We start from the raw sequence: 17,944 nt of genomic DNA on the forward strand, positions 1-17,944 counted from the left end.
ACACAGGTGAGGTTGTACATGTTCCTTGTGTAGACTAGACTTGAGTGAGCATGGGTCTTGGACAGTGGAGAGAGAAAAAAGTAGTCAATGAGTTGAATACTCACCAGACAAGGTTTCTGATCAACTTCAGAGCAGTAGAAGAAGTCTTCTACGGGAAATCTATGAAGCCAATGCTAGACCTCAAAAACCCGTGGTATGGCGAGGGAAAGGCTTGAATGAGCACAAGTTCAAGCGCGGTTCATCTGAGGTTCTCTCACCTGTCAGTTGGTGAATTTGATAGTGAGCTGAGGGGCTCTTTGGTGCAAAGCCCCACCATATGCAACCCTTGCGCCAAACCCTCCTAGAGCGATATGCCGATACGTACACCTTATTCTTCAGTTGGTACTTGTACCTGTCACTAAGCTAGCGTGTCCAATCACGTCAGGAGGAGCGAGCGACCCCCAGTCTCCCAGAGCTCCCAATTCATCTACGTGGACCTTAGAGCCAGGACAGCTGTTCCCATCACTGCTGTTAGCACCGCCAACCGAAACTTACGCCCGTCGATTGCTACAGGTTATTCGCTGCGGGATAACATGTCGCGCACCTTTGCGACCGACCTTTGCACATAATACTCGCAGCATGAAGAGCTCTTTCCTCTGGCTTGTCCGTAAGTGCTCCCTGCTGGCGCAATGTCCGGATGTAGATGCGGGAGCTGACATATTACGCTACAGTGCTGTTGCAGGCGGCCGCGGTGTTCTGTTCCGATGCGCAACAAAAGGTCATCAATACCGAGAACGACGAAGCCGGAAAGGAGAGACATGCAAAGATCCAGACGGACGTAGTTCCTGAGCAAGATGCACCACCCCCAAGACAGCCAGGTATGAACCGTCGCGATGGTGGGGGGAGATCATACAGATCATGACTGACGCTGAGCAGGGGCCGACTTGGTCGACTTGGCCATTCAGCAGCTCGAGAAGCTCCCATCACGACACTACCCGAGACGCGAACGCCGATACACTCTCGTATGGACCACGTTCAAATACGCACTGAAGGTCTTCCCGAGCCTCGAAGCAGCTGGCGTGCCAGGAAGCAACCAAGCACGCGAAACGAAGGTCAGCGGGCCGCTTCTGGAGGCTGTCAAGCTTCTGGAGCAGTCCGCTCTGCAAAACAACACCGATGCGCTTTATCTCCTCGCCGACATGAACTTCTACGGCAACTGGACTCACCCGAGAGACCTGAAGGTTGCTTTCGGCCACTACCAGACCCTCGCCACGCTCCACGGAAACCGCACAGCCCAGTACATGATTGGTCTCTACTACGCAACAGGAATTGGCAACGTCGTGGTTCCCGACCAGGCCAAGGCACTGCTCTACTACACCTTTGCAGCAATTCAGGGAGACACACGCGCGGAGATGGCTGTAGGCTACCGACACCACAGCGGCGTTGCCACGCCGAAGAACTGTGAGATTGCAAGCAAGTACTACAAGAAGGTTGCCGACGAAGCCATGGTATGGTACCGATCGGGTCCTCCGGGCGGCATGGCCTGGGTTGTTGAGTCGTACCGCATTGCAGACGAACTTGGTGGAGTGTATGGCGAGGGTGCCAGTGCCTCGAGCGCCGGCATGAACGCTATCAAGGTCAGCCCTAACTCAGACGCCAATGCCGCCATTGACGACGTTATCGAATACCTCGACCTCATGTCCCAGAAGGGCGATGCGAAAGCGTCTTACAACTTGGGACGTATTTACTACGATGGCCAGAGAGGGCTCGACAGAGATCTTGACCTGGCTCGCAAGTACTTCTTCACCGTCGCTAAAAGATACTGGAGAAAGGACGGGCGTATCATCGAAAACCATAAGCAGGGAATCGAAAAGACAGCCAGCAAGGCCGCCGGCTTCATCGGCCGTATGTACCTGAGAGGCGATGGAGTCGATCAGAGCTTCGACCAAGCGAAGAGATGGTTCGAGCGTGGCATCTCCCATGGAGACGCCCAGTCGCAGCATGGCCTTGGTCTGATGAACCTGCATGGATACGGAACGCCGAAAAACATTGCTATGGCTACTGACCTCTTCAAGGCTGCGGCGGACCAGGATTACGCACCTTCGCAGATTGAGTTGGGTGTACTTTACCTTGATCAGGGCGGACCGGAAGACGTCCGAATTGCCAACAACTATTTCGAGTTGGCAGCCAGGTACGGTCAGATTGAGGCACATTACTATCTCGCAGAGATGGTGTACCACGGAGTCGGCCGAGACAAGACTTGCTCCATGGCTTTGGGATACTACAAGAATGTTGCCGAGAAGGCCGAGCCATTGGTGTCCTCCTGGGCAGAAGCAAATCAGGCCTACTACTACGGCGATGTTGAGCTTGCGTTCTTGGAGTACGTCATGGCAGCTGAACAGGGCTACGAAAGAGCGCAAAACAACGTCGCCTTCATCCTCGACCCGCTCAAGTCGAGCTTGCAGCTGTCCGAGAATCTGCCACTGCCCAAGGGGCTTGGCGTCAACAACAACCGCCCAGAGTTGTTGAACAACCCCACGCTTGCCCTGATGTACTGGACTAGATCCTCACGACAGGCCAATGTGGACTCCCAAGTAAAGATGGGAGACTACTACTTTTACGGCATCGGTGCCGAGCACGACGTCAACAAGGCTGTTCAGTGCTACACTGGTGCTTCGGACTACTCCCAGAGCGCGCAGGCCCTCTGGAACCTGGGCTGGATGCACGAGAACGGCATTGGCTTGACACAGGACTTCCACCTAGCCAAGAGATACTACGATCAAGCCCTCGAGGTAAACGAGGAGGCATATCTCCCGGTCACCCTGAGTCTGCTCAAACTGCGCATCAGGAGCGCGTGGAACACCTTCACTCACGGGCCTATTCACTCTATTCAAGATGATCCCAGTAAGAAGCCTTCCATTGCTCACTCTCATGCTTTTCAAGCAAACTAACGTCAATGCAGAACCAAAGAAGGATTGGTCCCTCGGCGAGTGGATTGCCAACTTTCTCCAAGACGACCAGTTCTACGATGACCCATATTATGAGGACATTTTTGACGATACGATCGGAGGAGGCCCCGAAGGTGGCCCTCTTGAAGACGACGGTATCGCGGAGAGCCTCATCATCGTGTTCCTAGCACTGTCGCTTGTCCTGCTGCTGTACTATCGCCAACAGCGTCAGCAGCAACACCGACGGGAAGAGGAAGCCAGACGACGTCAAGAACAGCAGAACCAGCAGGGCCAACCGGCACCCGCGCCCGCTCCGGCAGCACAACAGGATCAAGGCCTCTTTCCGCAGCCGGGAAACCCGGAATGGAACAACTGGGTCGCGGGAGGCGTTGGTCACTGAGCTGACATGTGTGATACGAAAGCACACAATGACGCGCAGCAAGACAAGCGAGATAGAGAGGTTCGAGGAGGACCGTAAAGCGAGATGTGTGAAGGCTCAGCAGAGGAAAGAAGCATATTCAGCGCCGGCGTTTTGGGAATGTCCTGGGAATGGAAACCTAGGTTTTTGTATGAAAAAAAAAAGAATAACAATGATGAGCAAGACCGTCCCTTTGTTCGACTACCACAATTCGCTTGTGCCATCGTCGATGTCAGGTTGCCATGTATCTCTTTAACCCTGACCATTGCAGAGGCAGCAAAGCAGGCGTTTCCGTGTAAGGGCACTTGATGGTGTTGATGAGGGCCGCAACATAGTGTTGCAAAACTGCAGCTACTCACTCTGCAAAGAATGACAGATTTTGCAACCTGGAGCTCGGTCGAACACGTCGGATACAAAGCTGGCATCGTGTAGCCCCCTGATGAAATTGCAATCATGTCAAATCTCCATCTTCTGTGATATACGTTCACTCATTTCGGTCTCTAGTATCCGCGACGATACCCTCCGCATCGTAGCAGCATTGTGACCCAAGGATAGCTCATCAAACATATCACTTCCACAGCATCCTCGGGGGAAAACATGGAGAATTACACAAAGGTAGGGGCCCGACATGGTCGTTTCTATTTCAGTTTCTCATGGTTAAGGGGAGGGGACGAATGGGACGGAACCACGGCAGCCGTATTACGCTGCCCAACGGTAGAGGTTTCGAGGTCACACCTTCATCTTCTCCCTTTTCTGTGCGCAACACCAGACGGGGTGCTTCTGTCTGTGTCTGCAGATCATCGTGGGAACACAGTAGCGACCGCGTTTATGCTCGTCGAAAAACTCATTCTTCCTCCCGTTTCGTCAATCATAGTTACCTGCCGCAGGACGTTTTTGGGGTTTGTTTGCCAAAAAAGAACAAAAAAAAATGCATTGCATCGTATTCTCAAGCGCAGCTTCTGCAGCAAGTGTCGTGCCACGCGGTTTTGATAACCGATCAGACACATGCGAGTCGCCCATTCCGTTCGTAGTTGGACTCTTGAGCCCGTTGCTGGTTACGCGGTGTGTGATCTTGATCATCCTCAACAGAAGCATCTCAGCTCTCAGACGCCGCAGTTGAGCAAGTATTCGAGAACCACCATCACAAGGGCCTCGACTTCATGATACTCGAAAGCTGTGGCGACCTCTGTGGACTTAGTTGAGTCTTGGTTCGAGCTAGCCTTCCAGCAACCGTCACAATGCAGCACCCATTTCGGGTTTTTGATCGCTTGCATGTCTGATTGACATATGTATACGACAGCGCGCTAAGACATATTTCAAATATCAATGTCGTCAATAAACTTCTCACCCCGCGAGCTAAGAAGATAGTTGCCGCTTGACTTGCGGCAATTCGCACCGCTTGCGCGCCGCGCATCCGCTGCTGGCAGGTCCAAAAAGTGCCAGACCAGCGTCGGCAAAAGAGCGGTAAATACGAGTGCCCACACTCTGCGGTCTGATTCGAAATGCAGGGACTGTTTCCGTGTGAGCCCCCCGAGGCCACCGCGGCCGCGTCTGGTGTGCGTTTGCGTGGTGCCCACGTTGGGCGGTCCTCGTCGATCACTGCATGTCGATCCGCGGATCACGTCGTCGCTACAAACCCACACATACCCAGTGCGTGTGCGATCTACCTGCCATTCGTGCCGCTACCGCCGCATTGTTGAATCATTGCTGACCAGAGTGTAACATGGAAATGGATGGATGGGTTCGAGGATTATATCCGACTGTAGATACCCTACCGATCCTGCTGGCTCTGGTCTCAGCTAGCATGTATGGCATGTCGTGACCAACACCATGAGTATTGGTTGTACCACTGCAGATGTCGTCGTCTGCTGTCCGAGACATGAAGACCATGTAATCCGGTGCTTACAAGACGCAGCCAGTTGCTGCGGACGTCCTGTGGAGTCCTCCGGTGAGAGCATAGGTTTCCGCATCTCTTCAGCCTCGACTATACGAGCTCTGGGTGGATGATTGCTAGCGCCCTTTGCGTTCGTGCTGACAACCGGTGAGGCCAAACGCTCGGCTGAGACGGGAAGATTCACTCAGTCGCTGGCCAGGTTTTCCAAGTGCGTGGGCATGTGTTCTGCTGGAATATCAATCTCTTGACTGGATGGACATTGGTCCCGTCATGTTTGACTCGCCAGATTGACAGGCAACTGTGGTCGGTTCGTGCTGTTCGTTCTGGGGCCTCGACAAGAATGAAAATGTCGATGGCTTTCGTTGTGGAAGTTTGGTCTTGCCAAGGTCGTGTCTCATCTTTTCTTCCAAAGCATAGGCTGACAGATTGGAGTCTGTGCAAAAGAGTTGTGGTTCGAGAATTAACCACAAGCAGTTTGGTTCGACGCTGGTCAATCTGGCCAGTGTCCCAATTCTAGACCTCATAACACGAGACAAGCCGCTCTCCTGTGCCTCATAAGCGCCTCGTAGGGCGGTGGAATTTTGGACGCAGCAGAAGCAGACCGGCCAATTAGAGCGAGATTGATGAAGTCGTTGGCCGCTAGCCCAGTTTCTGTAGCTCAGTCGACGGTCCGGAGGGGCGAGAAGCACCAAATGACCAGTCAGAAGCAGAAACTCTGCACGCTTTAGAGGTCTCGGCTGCAATTTCTTATTCCTCCACAGTGTAGTTTCCTGTCCAAATTGTGAAATGGTCGACATTGCTCCGGAGGCTGTCAAGAAGAATACTGTTTGACTTTGACCAGGGAAAGGTGGATAGCATGCACAGATCACTTCCAGAACAAGATGCGCTTCGATGAAGGCCGTGCAAATGTTTGGTGCGCTCGAGAAAGAAGCTCGGACGGCGAGTCTTGTAAGGCGGCATTACTGGGCAGGGGCTGAGCGAGTCCTGGAGGCATAGCCGTTCCGCTGCGTAGACGTGGCCGTCCTCTCCTCGTACGCGGCTGCGTATAAGCTCGCCGGAACAGTGCTTGTGGCTTGCGAGCAAACTAGTGCAGATGAGACAACTAGGGCAAGACGCATCCTTCTATCCCCAAGTCTCAGTGCGTGTTTCAATTCTTGTGTAGAGGCTGATTTTGATTGCTTCGTCAGCCGTCCAGGTGTTGGGGCTGATGCTGGCTTATCTCTTCGGGCGAAAGTCAAGCTGGGTTGGCAGCTGTGGCGGTTTGCAGTCACTTAGATGTCGATACCGTATTCGCGGGCTCACGGAGCTCCGAGCGAGAACTTGGCAAGCGGGTCGTTCGGCAGCCCTTTGCCGCCCGTTAACCAAGACATGCTGAGATGCGGAATGAGATTCTACGGCTGTTCCGGGGATCCGTAAGCCTGGCTGATGGCTTGAGACAACGGCCGCTTGCCTGCTGCAGGAAACCAAGTCGTCTGTCTAGTGGGCGTTGTGGAGATGTCAAATGCGACGCCCGCCATGCTTGCGTTGACTCGTTAGTTGCGTGGACGGCTTGTGAATACCCGCAGGATAGGGAAAGAGGCGGCGGAATGGGGAAGCTGTGCCGCGCGCCGGCATGATCATGGGGTGAGGTTGATGGTTGTTGGTGGTGACTGTGATGCGAGTGTGTGAGTCGGAGTGAGAAAGAGCTTGCCTGTGGATGGACAGAGTCTAAAGACTGGAGCCCGCAAATGCTTGTCTCCTACCTGACGTCGGGCTGCGACAAGCAATCGCAGATTGACGGGAGTAACTTCCATCTGAGAGTGACGACGAACGAGTTCGTTGTTGTGCAGTTGAGCTTGTCTGTGCAGCTAGAAGCAAGCTCATACTTCAGCGCCAACACCGCTGAGTAGGTAGGCACCTGGGGTGACTTTTTTTTTTTGGTGTTGACGTTGCAGTACGTGCCTTCCGCTGGCAAGCCTAGCGGAGTCTCCCCGCAATTTGTGTGGTGGGGTCGACCAAATTTCTTCCAATCCAGCGCCCCTGCTGCCGGCTTTTGACGGATCACTGTGAGGGAGCCCCAGAAAACACTGTGCTTTGTCAGGAATGCCGCTGACTCGAGCGGGTGGCATGATCGGGAATCGGCAACTGCACACAGTGACGAGTGTGCCACCTGCACCTTCTCCAAACGCCAGCCAGTAGGTTTGCAGTAAGGTAGGTACGTGGCTCCACCCCAGCTGGTGAGAAGCCGACACTGTGCGCCAACTTCAACGGCGACCACTGACCACTACAGAGCCAGACAAACATTTCATGATGCGCCGCCAGGTATCCGTAAGGTTGAGAACCCGAACAAGGGCTTGAGGGATCATGTTTCCCATCTGGTGGCTTTTTGAAAGGTGCGACCAGCGGTCTGGGCACCGCCTCCTGAGAAACCAGAGCCGTCTGTCTGTCGTGTTGTTGTCGTCATGCTCATTTGTTGGTTGAGGTTTCGGGCATCTGTCTACCTGGGAATGCCCATGATACAGCAGCACGTCTGTATGACGGACACACACGAGACACGGCATCGCTCTCCCAAGACGAGCCGTCGTGTCAGACGCAAAGGCCCAGGTGGCAGAGACTGACTGCTTGTAAAAGTGACAGCCGCGCGGAAGGATTTGAGAATGGAAGGCTTCGTTGTCATTAGTCACGGGTCGACATGGTCGACGCAGGGTAGCCAACCGGGGTTGTCGATTATCGCTTGCTTTCTTTTTCTGCCTTTCAACTGGCAAAAAAGTCATAATCCAGAGTCAGAATGGAATAGCTGGCTGGGCCGGCTGCAGTCACTGGAGCCAACTTGCGACATGCAGGAGGGCTGAGCTAAGGTAAGGTCGGCTGGATGCATTGCAACAGCGCGGTGTGCCGTGAGCACCCAAGGTACATCAGCAACTCGAGTAGGTTGGTATGCAACATGAAGTTGCTCGCAAAACAGAGCAGCAGCTGGAAGTCGAGCTTTCAGAAGGCTACCGACAACTCTAAGGCGGTGGGCTACTCACAAGATGTATGTGGAAATATCTTAGCAGGTATTTCCAGCTTAGATGCTGCCTGGACTAGAAGTTCTGGCTGCACAGGCGAGAGTGCTGCTAGGTGGATGGGTGTTAGTGTCGACCCCACAACCAGCGGTGCGAATAGCCTAATGCAAATAAATCGTCGCCTTTGTTTTCCTTTGACAGAGCTGGGCGGTAGAAGTCGATGCAAGACGCCGAGTGCCCGATTCCAAGCACGAGGCAGGTCGGCCTGAGACAGGTACCGCAACGTACCTCAGCTTCAGCCGTTCTGTACCGTGCCTTACCTGCCGTCCGTACATTGCCATCGCATCGCCCCAAGTAGACTTTGAAGCGTTCCTCTCGCTCGGGACGTCCTCTGTTCTTTGGCCCATCAGATCGGGACAGGACAGTGAGACCCCCCCTGTGCTGCACCATGAGGTACCTTACCTTTCGTACCTCCTTAGGTAGGTAGGTAGGTAGGTTCGCGGTAGCAAATGAAGTGTGCCCAAGTCCAAGTGTCTGTTCGTCAAGCCAAGGACAAGAGACGGTGATCAGACATTCCACCAAAGCTTCCATTGGACTGCACCTTCCTTGCTTTTTAGACGGAAGTCTAACTTGTCTGACCAGGAACCGCGAGGTAATAGGTAGGCAGGCCGGTATTAGTGTCCGCGGTGCCTTGGTCCGCATGCAGGCGGGTGGAATGCCAGAGGCCGATGTTGAATCCTTCCGCTCCTCTCCGTTCCTTCCCTAAGGCGCGTTCAAAAGCCGGCATCCCCGCAAAAGAAGAGGTGTAAGGACTTGAAAGACGATCAGCAGCAGCAGTAGCAGTAGCAAGCAAGCAGTCAGGTCGTGTGCCAGCCAAGAGCTTTGGGTTATGATCAGTGGAGGAGGCGTCCATGCTGCAGTGTTTTTGGTGTACCGAGGACGCGGCGGCAGCGGCAGCGCCTCTTCCAGTCGAGTGGAAGACCTCGCTCGCAGTGACAAAGCAGTACACAAGGGCTCGTCGTCCGCATTCCACATTCCTTCCCGCCTTTTTGCGCCAAGGGGAACGACCCAAGGACGAGGCTTATCCTGATGGAGACTAGTCTAGCGAAAGGGGGTGGCCGCCTGCAAGTTGAGCACGGCCAGGTGCACCTCACAGCACCTCCCAAGACGGCAACAAGCCAATCACAGCCGCAGCCACGTTCTGGGAGCCCAGTAAGAAAAGAGCAGCCAGAGCGAGCCTGTGAGCCTGTGAGCCTGGAGGGGGAGGAGGAGGAGGAGGAGGAGGGCAATCCCAGCAGACCTCATACCAACCTACACTGTGAACCTAGGAACCTAAGGTACAGCAGAGGGGAGGGCCCTCAAAAAAACCGTGCTGATCCGCGTCCCTTGCCCGTCCAGTCCAGCCCAGTCCAGTCTTTCTCCCTCTTGTCCTGTCCGTCTGTTCCCCATTCTCTCTACAGTATCGCTCTGGTGCTACGCTGCTGGCCGCCTACATAGTACATAGTACACCAGCGCTGCGCCTGCACTACCGCAGTAGGGGAGGTGCCCTGTCGAGTGCGCTTGCGCTTTTTTGGCTTCCTGGGGCGCGCTGCTTCACTTCTGGCCTCAAGACCCATATTTCCTTTACTGTGTTCGTCCCTCTGAGTGGCCATCATCCCCCGCCAACACCACCATCACATCCCCGGTCGCCTTCTTCTTCCTCCATTCCCTCCACGTCCCTCACCACCCACAGCCAGCCCTTCCTACGCCGTACTCAGTGTCTTTTGCCTGCGTTTCTGCCTTTTGGCACTGGCTCCTCCTCTTCTTCCGTCCGACTCGCTTGCCTTTGCCTCTGTCCTCTGCCTTTGCATCTGCGCTGCGCTGCTTGCTTCCGGCCTACTACTTACACTCACTGTCACAACGCGAACGGGTCCCGACCGCCCGACTTTCCTCCAGGCCCTCCAGTCTCTCCCTGCTTCTTCTCCACACCCATCTAACCTGCCTGTCCCATTCCATCAATCCATCCATCGTTACCCACACTCGATTCACTACTCCTCGCTCGCCCGCCACGACTGCCCGCAAGTCAAATGGTCGCCGGCCCATTTCGACCTCGCTCCTCGACGACAACTCCCGAGAGATTCGAACTCTCATAGTACACGCTTCCATTCTGGATTGACGTCGCCAAACACCCATCACCATGGCGATAGCCATGGGCTGGCAGAAGCCCGACAATGTCGCCGGCTCGTCGGCCCCGGCCATTATGGTCGGTCTCTTCGTCGCCTCTGGAGGTTTGCTCTTTGGCTACGACACTGGGTAAGCACCCAACACCCGCCCACCGCGACCACACGAGACACTTCTGCCCACGCGTGTTGCTTTGCTGGGTTGTGGGAAACCTGAGGCTGATTTTGGTGGAAAATAGTACGATCAACGGTATCCTCTCCATGACGGCTTTCAAGCGAGACTTTTCGACAGGCTACATCGATAACGACCGAAAACCCGGCATCTCCCCTTCCGAGTCTTCCATCATCGTTGCGATCCTCAGTGCTGGTACCGTTCTCGGCGCGCTTCTTGCCGCTCCCATCGGCGATGCCTGGGGCCGCCGTATATCTCTGATTCTGTCCATCGGTGTTTTCAGCTTCGGCGGCATTTTCCAAGTCTGCGCCCACAACATTGACATGCTCTTGGTTGGACGGTAGGTCATCGGCTGTGTTGGGTGGTTGAATTGCGACGAGCGCGTTGCTGATGAAACATGGCAGGTTTTTTGCTGGAGTCGGAGTTGGGTCCATTTCAGTGCTCGTACCCGTCTATCAATCGGAAATGGCGCCGAAATGGATTCGAGGAACCCTTGTTTGCGCCTACCAACTGTCCATCACAATAGGCCTATTGTCTGCATCCTTTGTCAACATCTTAACCGAACGACTCGATTCTGCCGCCGCATACCGAATCCCCCTTGGTCTTCAACTCGTATGGGCAGTTGTTCAAGCCCTCGGTCTTCTTATCCTCCCCGAAACTCCTCGCTTCCTTGTCAAGAAAGGCAAGCCCGAGGCTGCGGGCCTGTCGCTCAGCCGCCTCCGACGTCTCGATATCACTCACCCTGCTTTGCTCGAGGAGCTGCAGGAAATCATAGCCAACCACGAGTATGAGCTCACGCTAGGCCCTGACTCTTACAAGGAAATATTCTATGGATCACCTCATCTCGGCCGACGAACTCTCACCGGATGCTGCCTGCAGATGCTGCAGCAACTTACGGGTATCAACTTCATCATGTATTACAGCACCAGCTTCTTCGACGGCGTCAAGCTGGAGAATCCCTACCTGAAGGCTCTCATCATCAATATCATCAACGTGGTATCGACAATACCTGGACTCCTGGTCATCGAATCTTGGGGTCGACGCAAGCTTCTCATGGTTGGCGCTATTGGCATGGCCGTCTGTCAGCTCATGATTGCGTCATTCAGTACGGCCGCTGGCGATAACCTTCAGCAGGCTGCCCAGACAATTCTCATCGTCTTCTGTGCCATTTACATCTTCTTCTTCGCAGCATCTTGGGGGCCCGTAGCCTGGGTCATCACGTCTGAAATCTACCCTCTCAAGGTCCGTGCGAAAGCCAACTCGATCTCGACTGCGTCAAACTGGCTTCTGAACTTCGGTATCGCCTACGGAACCCCTTTTATGGTCGGGTCAGGACCTGGATACGCGGACATTGGACCCAAGATCTTCTTCCTCTGGGGTGCCTTCTGCATTCTGGCAGTTTTGTTTGTCTGGTGCATGGTATTCGAGACCAGTAAGATCAGTCTGGAACAAATCGACGAAATGTATGAGCGTGTCGACTATGCCTGGAACAGTACCCGGTTCGAGCCAAGCTGGAGCTTCCAACAAATGCTGGACGAAGGATGGTCACCCAGCGCTCAGCCCCCGCCAGAACACGAGCTGCAACAAACACAAACCAATTCATCAACCCAGACGACGCAAACGAACTCGAATTCGGCGACCTCAACAAATACTGGCGCTACCGGGAACTCAACATCAGCAGAAGCAAAAATGTTGTCGCAGATGGGCAATGTTGACTTCAGTTATTGATCTTTTATACCCAATCTATTATATCTACTGTTACTAGTACCGCTCTTTTTTTAACTTGTTTTTTTTTTTTCCAAATCATATCCCGGATAGCAGCGTCGGAGTTACGATGTCAAGGAGTTTTACGGGTTTACTGGCTACAGTCACTGACGGGGGGGTTGGTTCTTGGTGTTTATCTGGCGGGAATGGAAATGCCACTACACAGCGGTCGTTTGGGCAAGGATGAAGGACTAACGGTCAATGTTGACGAGAATATCCCATCACAAACGATGATGGACGTAACTTGAATGGCGCTTTGGGGCCGATGATATACTAAACCCACTCCTGCGGGCTCGACACACTAATGTGACAAAACGGCGGAAGAAGGCTGATATTCATCAGCCACTCAGAGATGAGGGTTGCAGTAGCTTCGTTCTCGTCTATCAATTTGACTCAAAATCACTTCTGAACTTCTCGGCCGCTGTGACACTCATCAACCCGAACCAAAAGTGTCAAGTTTTCGTTGGCTAACACATATCATTCCGGCACCGTGATCTCTCTTCGATCAATGTAAGTGCCCATCCTTTTGCAGCCTGCATAATGGTTCGCGTCGAAGTGGATGGCTAACGGAGGTGAGGTGAATGTCATCGGCCCGCTCGCATCGTTTCCAGTGAAGTCCATACCGTCGGGCTTGAGTCAACATTATGTGACTCTGTGATGGGATGTTGGTTGCTGGCTTCAGATGACGAGCTACGGACGAAACCAGATACAGCTTTCAGGTCGCGAATCAGAACCATTGCACTTGCCCTAACCATTCACGATAGGTCAGCGTTGGTGAAATACTGCGTCACACGCCGAAAAAAATATAAATGTCAATAGGTCAACGTCGGTTTGCAAAATCACCAGGAAGCCCTCTGAGAAAAAGTCACAAAGACTGATTCTGGATATCGTTCTACATGGAGCAATTCCAACTTTTAGACGAGCATGTGTCGAACCTCATCCTCCGCTTTGGCTTCCTGGATGTTGAGGATTTACCATTTGCCACCAGCGAGGAGATCGAGAATGCAGCGGCACTGGCGCTGCAGATGGCGGCGCCTGAAGAGCTCATCGAAATCGCAGTACGACAAAGCGCTCATCCACATCCACACCCAAACCCACCAAGAGCAGCAGCAGCAGCAGTAGTACCGGCTCGGCCTGTACCTCGTCGACCTCCGCAACCTCCAGAGCCTGAGCCGGAAGACCCTAACCCTGGCGCCTACATTGACTGGCAGGAGCGCAACCGCATTCTCGCAGACAGCCCGATCGAGCCTGATGACGGAGCCGAAGAAGGCGGGGAGGACTGTATCATTTGCTCCGGCGGCCGTGAGCCCAAGTTACAGCTCCCGTGCGGATGCTGGTTCTGCGCGCCCTGTCTCAGGGGTTGCATCCGCGCAGGCTTGAGGCAGGGCGGGTGGCCCCCCAAGTGCTGCGAGCCGTTGCAGAATGATGCCATCAGGTGGGTTAGGAGACCTGGCTTGCTGAGGTTGTATAGGCAGGTCAGGGAGGAGCAGGAGACGCCTGGAGATCAGAGGGTTTACTGTTCCCGGCCCGGATGTGCGGCGTTCATACCCGCTGCTGGACCGCATGTCACGGCCGACCTCATGAGATGTCGCGCTTGTGGCGAGGGAACGTGTCGGATGTGCCGAGCCGCCATACATCCTGGTCGACCGTGCCGGGAAGAGGAGGAGGACGAGATGTTGATGGATATCATGGACCGAGACAATCTTGCGAGTTGCCCTACATGCAGGAGGATTGTCGAGTTGTGGGATGGGTGCAATCACATCACGTAAGAAAACCACCCAAACACAATGACTGTTCTGGTTGACTGACGCACATATGTTGAATAGGTGTGAGTGCGGCCATCAATGGTGTTTCCTCTGCGGAGGGGATTGGAGGGGCGGGTGCGCACGGGGTTGTCCTCAGTATGGAGGACGTGAACGTCGTGTCCCTATGCGTCAACGCGTGTTTCGATACCAGCAAGGCCGGGGGGCGATGGATCACCACCCACGCATTCGACCACAGGGAGGGATCCCTGACGCTCTCCCACCGCCAGCAGAGCCTCCTAATTTGCTTGAGCTTCAACGGCAAGTCATCGCGGAGCAACCGCTATTACCTCCAGCATTACAAGCCCGCGTTGTGCCACGACCAATGCCTCAAGGTGAGTCAACGCCTTTCCGCTTGCTTGCCAAAGGTTTCGAGAAGGATAAAAGAAAGCATCCAGTGAATGCTGATGGACTGAGAGCAGTGCTTCCTTTTGTACCCGTCGTTGAGGACGATTTCGAAGGACATCCCGCCAACTTTGACACGGATTTCGGGGGTGCTCTACCGTTGATTGATGTTGGCGACGGTCCGGAACCAGACCACATTGATCCAGAGCCGATCATGGCGAACGCAAATGGGCAGGCACGCGGCCAGCAACGCTACTACATCATGATGTTCTACGCCGATGGGAACAACACAGAGGTCAGCTGGTTTCTCCTTGGTATCTGTAGCCTGGCTAACCATCTCTGATGATAGGTTGGAGACCCCAATTGGAGACGAGACAGCCCGGAGAACATGCGCCGGATCCGCGAGGGCGACGAGACCGAAGGCAGAGTATGGCCACAGTACGCCATAGAACGAGAGGAAGGGCGTTGCAACCATCAAACACATGCTCAGTGGGAGTTCCAGCCACGAGAAGAGCCGCCGTGTTTCTACTGCAGGATCAGGGACGGCAGACAGCTCTGGCACTGCCGGAGCTGTGGCGTGACGGCGTGCGACTGGCACCGGTTCCTGCGGTTTGGACTGACTTGGCAGCAGGCGAACAGGACCGTGAACAATCTGAGGAACAGGGTGACGGTTGATAGTGATTTTCGGTATCCGAGGGCTAATGCGAACAGAATCGAGGCTTGGGACTTGTTTTTGGAGGGTGTCAGGCCCCGGCGGCCTCGAAGGGGTCAGAGGGCTCAAAGGGCTGAGAGGGCTCCAAGGGCCGACAGGACTCAGAGGGCTCCAAGGGCTCAGAGGCCCAGGAGAGGTGAGTTTCTTGCGCGATCCTGGTAAGGAGGTAGACTGATGTTGGCAGGGTTTTGGGCAAGATTTTTTGGCGTTTAGGAAGACGAGTAAGTGACAGACCGCTGAACAGGCAGAGAACGACTTTGCACGATTCCGTGCCTGTGATGAAAGGAGTTAGCGGGTATTGAAGGTCTGCCTTTGGAAGCAACAGCCTTCGTTCATGGTTGTAAAAAAGACCCTCGTCATCATCTATCTGCGGAAGGGTCCTCTCCGGAGCTGCCATCTTCGGCATCCCACTCCATATTGCGTGGTGTTGGCAGTCATCCTGATCTGCCAGGGACAAGGGTACATGATTGGGGGATTTCTGATTTGACCGGTTTTCAGGAACCCGGAAAATTGGCAACACTCGACAGGCCATGGAGACCTGTGGGAACTCGATGGCATGCTGAGCTGCCTCCAATTTGAGAAAATGAGAATGAGCTTTCCTGGGGCGTAGAAATAAACTATAAAATGTCTGGTTACACCCAGGGCGAACCGGGTAGATGAAGCCGTCGCTACTCGGAGATCGGCAGCATCAATACCACAATTTTGACAATGGCACCGACAATGGGTCTTCCGGTTGCTATCCTGGCCATTCTAAGCGGGGCCGCTGCCCGCGACATATTTGTATCCCCAACCGGCACCGGCACCGGCACTCAGACGGCGCCGTATGGGTCCATTCAATCGGCCGTCAACGCCGCCGTGGCCGGCGACACCATTTACCTCCGCCAGGGCACCTATGCGCCGTCTGCGAACATCCAGTTCTCCAAGAGTGGAACCGTCACGTCTCCCATCTCCGTCCGCCCGTACCAGAGCGAGAAGGTCATCATTGACGGCGAGAATATGCCTGGGTGAGCATTGTTTACGCGTATAAGTGATCTAGAAAACCGCCGAGAAACTAACACTCATCAGCACGCCCAAGGCCCTGGACGAATCGTTGCCCAACTCGCAGCGAGGCATCTTTCACATCCAGAACGCCAACTACTGGGCCTTCTATGATCTAGAGTAAGCACTAACACCCGCCCCTCTCACCCATCACAGACCCTTCTGACCACCGCTCTAGGATGATTAACGGCCCCTACGGCATCTACGCCCGCGACGCCTCGCACAACTACTACAACGGCCTCTCGACGCACGACAACTATGAGACGGGCTTCCAGCTCGAGGGCGCCTCGTCCAACAACACGGTCCTCAACCTCGACTCGTACCGCAACCGCGACCCGCGCAAGAACGGCGAGAGCGCCGACGGCTTCGCGTGCAAGTCGGGCTCCGGCGAGGGCAACGTGCTGCGCAACGCGCGGCTGTGGGACAATGTCGACGACGGGCTCGACCTCTTCATGTTCGCGTCGCCCGTCACGCTCGAGGAGGTCTACAGCTGGGGCAACGGGTACAACCGCTGGGGCTTCTCGCCCTTCGAGGGCGACGGCAACGGGTTCAAGCTCGGCATCACGGACAACCCGCCCGCGAACCACGTTGTGCGCAACTCGATCGCGTTCGGCAACTTCAAGAAGGGGTTTATCGATAACGGCAACCCCGGCGCGCTGACGTTTGAGCGGAACACGGCGTGGAACAACGGGGACACGGGTTTTGTGATGCGTAGTTCGTCGTCGAGGATGACGGGGAACATTGCTGCGGTTAACGTTGGCAGCGCGCAGGTTAGTCTTGTGAGCACGGTGACTGCGACGGGGAACTCGTGGAACTCGGGGACGTGGTCCAACAGCTCCTTCGTCAGTGTGGATGCGTCTGTGTTGAAGGGGGCGAGGGGTTCGGATAAGAAGGTCAAAGGGAGCAACTTTTTGATTCCGGCGTCAGGACAAGCCATTGGTGCGACAACTCTCGCTGAGGTATAAGACGAAGGACCGACAGGGTGGCTTGGTGTATATATTGTAAATGCAGGTATCGGAATACGCAAAGTGGGATTCTATTTAACTCATGTGAACTCCGAGTTGGGTCTCTGAGTTAGGTCTCTGAGCTCGGTCTCCCAATTAGGTCTTTTTGAAAAACAGGTCTTGCTTGCCCCCGTGAAAAGCTTGGTTATCAAGCTGTGAATATCGTGCTGGAAGCGACGGTAGCCGTTGAGATTTCCATGGAGACCTGTGTGTTGTTGTTTTTCCGGGTGCAGCACAGTGCTTCTCATAGTTCATGCATCTAGAATTATTCCGCATATTATCAACATTTTGAAGGCACGACTATTGGCTAATTGAGTTTTGACGTTGGCCATCCGTTTACCAATCTGTAAGAGACCGAAAGGTATTACGCCACTAAAATAATATGAGAATCGCTTCGCGTCTCCGTATTGAACGGCGCGTCGACTTGTGGGGAGTGATTTGGCCTTTCACAAATGGATCTGGGCCACATCGCATATCTTACCACTTGGCGTTCTAGATCTGTGAGGCTCTCGCACTTTAGTCTGCGGGCATGCCGTCCGGGAGCTTCGCATTGGTTCTCACCGGTAGTCCGTCATGCGCAAAAGCATTCCAGACAGTCATTATGCGACATGGCAAATGGCTATGCACGAACGGTCGCGGCAGGGACTCCTTCCGCCCCTGTCTTGGGAGCACAGAAGATGCCTTTTTTTGAGCAACGATGATCTATGGTGTCTCCCTGAGAATCA

The 17,944-nt window shown here is 54.4% G+C and overlaps 4 protein-coding genes across 4 annotated transcripts; all 4 read left to right on the top strand.

The window, feature by feature from the left end:
- Positions 1–618: 618 nt before the first annotated feature.
- Positions 619–3,327, top strand: CGCS363_v010852 (Protein sel-1-like protein 2; the record flags this gene model as incomplete). Its single annotated transcript, XM_036642701.1, has 4 exons — positions 619–646; positions 711–857; positions 916–2,883; positions 2,942–3,327. 4 exons carry the CDS (start codon positions 619–621, stop codon positions 3,325–3,327), a joined length of 2,529 nt encoding a protein of 842 aa, XP_036491784.1.
- A 7,072-nt stretch (positions 3,328–10,399) lies between these two features.
- rco-3-1 (putative glucose transporter rco-3) lies at positions 10,400–12,282 on the top strand (the record flags this gene model as incomplete). Its single annotated transcript, XM_036642702.1, has 3 exons — positions 10,400–10,515; positions 10,622–10,894; positions 10,959–12,282. 3 exons carry the CDS (start codon positions 10,400–10,402, stop codon positions 12,280–12,282), a joined length of 1,713 nt encoding a protein of 570 aa, XP_036491785.1.
- A 932-nt stretch (positions 12,283–13,214) lies between these two features.
- CGCS363_v010854 (uncharacterized protein) lies at positions 13,215–15,317 on the top strand (the record flags this gene model as incomplete). The annotated part of the gene is made up of 6 exons (XM_036642703.1): positions 13,215–13,620; positions 14,145–14,459; positions 14,543–14,760; positions 14,815–14,892; positions 15,097–15,207; positions 15,267–15,317. The coding sequence occupies 6 exons, from the start codon at positions 13,215–13,217 to the stop codon at positions 15,315–15,317; spliced, it is 1,179 nt and encodes a 392-aa protein (XP_036491786.1).
- A 580-nt stretch (positions 15,318–15,897) lies between these two features.
- pelL-0 (Pectate lyase L) lies at positions 15,898–17,180 on the top strand (the record flags this gene model as incomplete). Its single annotated transcript, XM_036642704.1, has 3 exons — positions 15,898–16,181; positions 16,243–16,335; positions 16,394–17,180. The coding sequence occupies 3 exons, from the start codon at positions 15,898–15,900 to the stop codon at positions 17,178–17,180; spliced, it is 1,164 nt and encodes a 387-aa protein (XP_036491787.1).
- Positions 17,181–17,944: the final 764 nt, after the last annotated feature.

The sequence above is a fragment of the Colletotrichum siamense genome, assembly GCF_013390195.1.
Source record: "Colletotrichum siamense strain Cg363 chromosome Unknown KSG_Cg363_contig07, whole genome shotgun sequence".
Taxonomy (NCBI): domain Eukaryota; kingdom Fungi; phylum Ascomycota; class Sordariomycetes; order Glomerellales; family Glomerellaceae; genus Colletotrichum; species Colletotrichum siamense.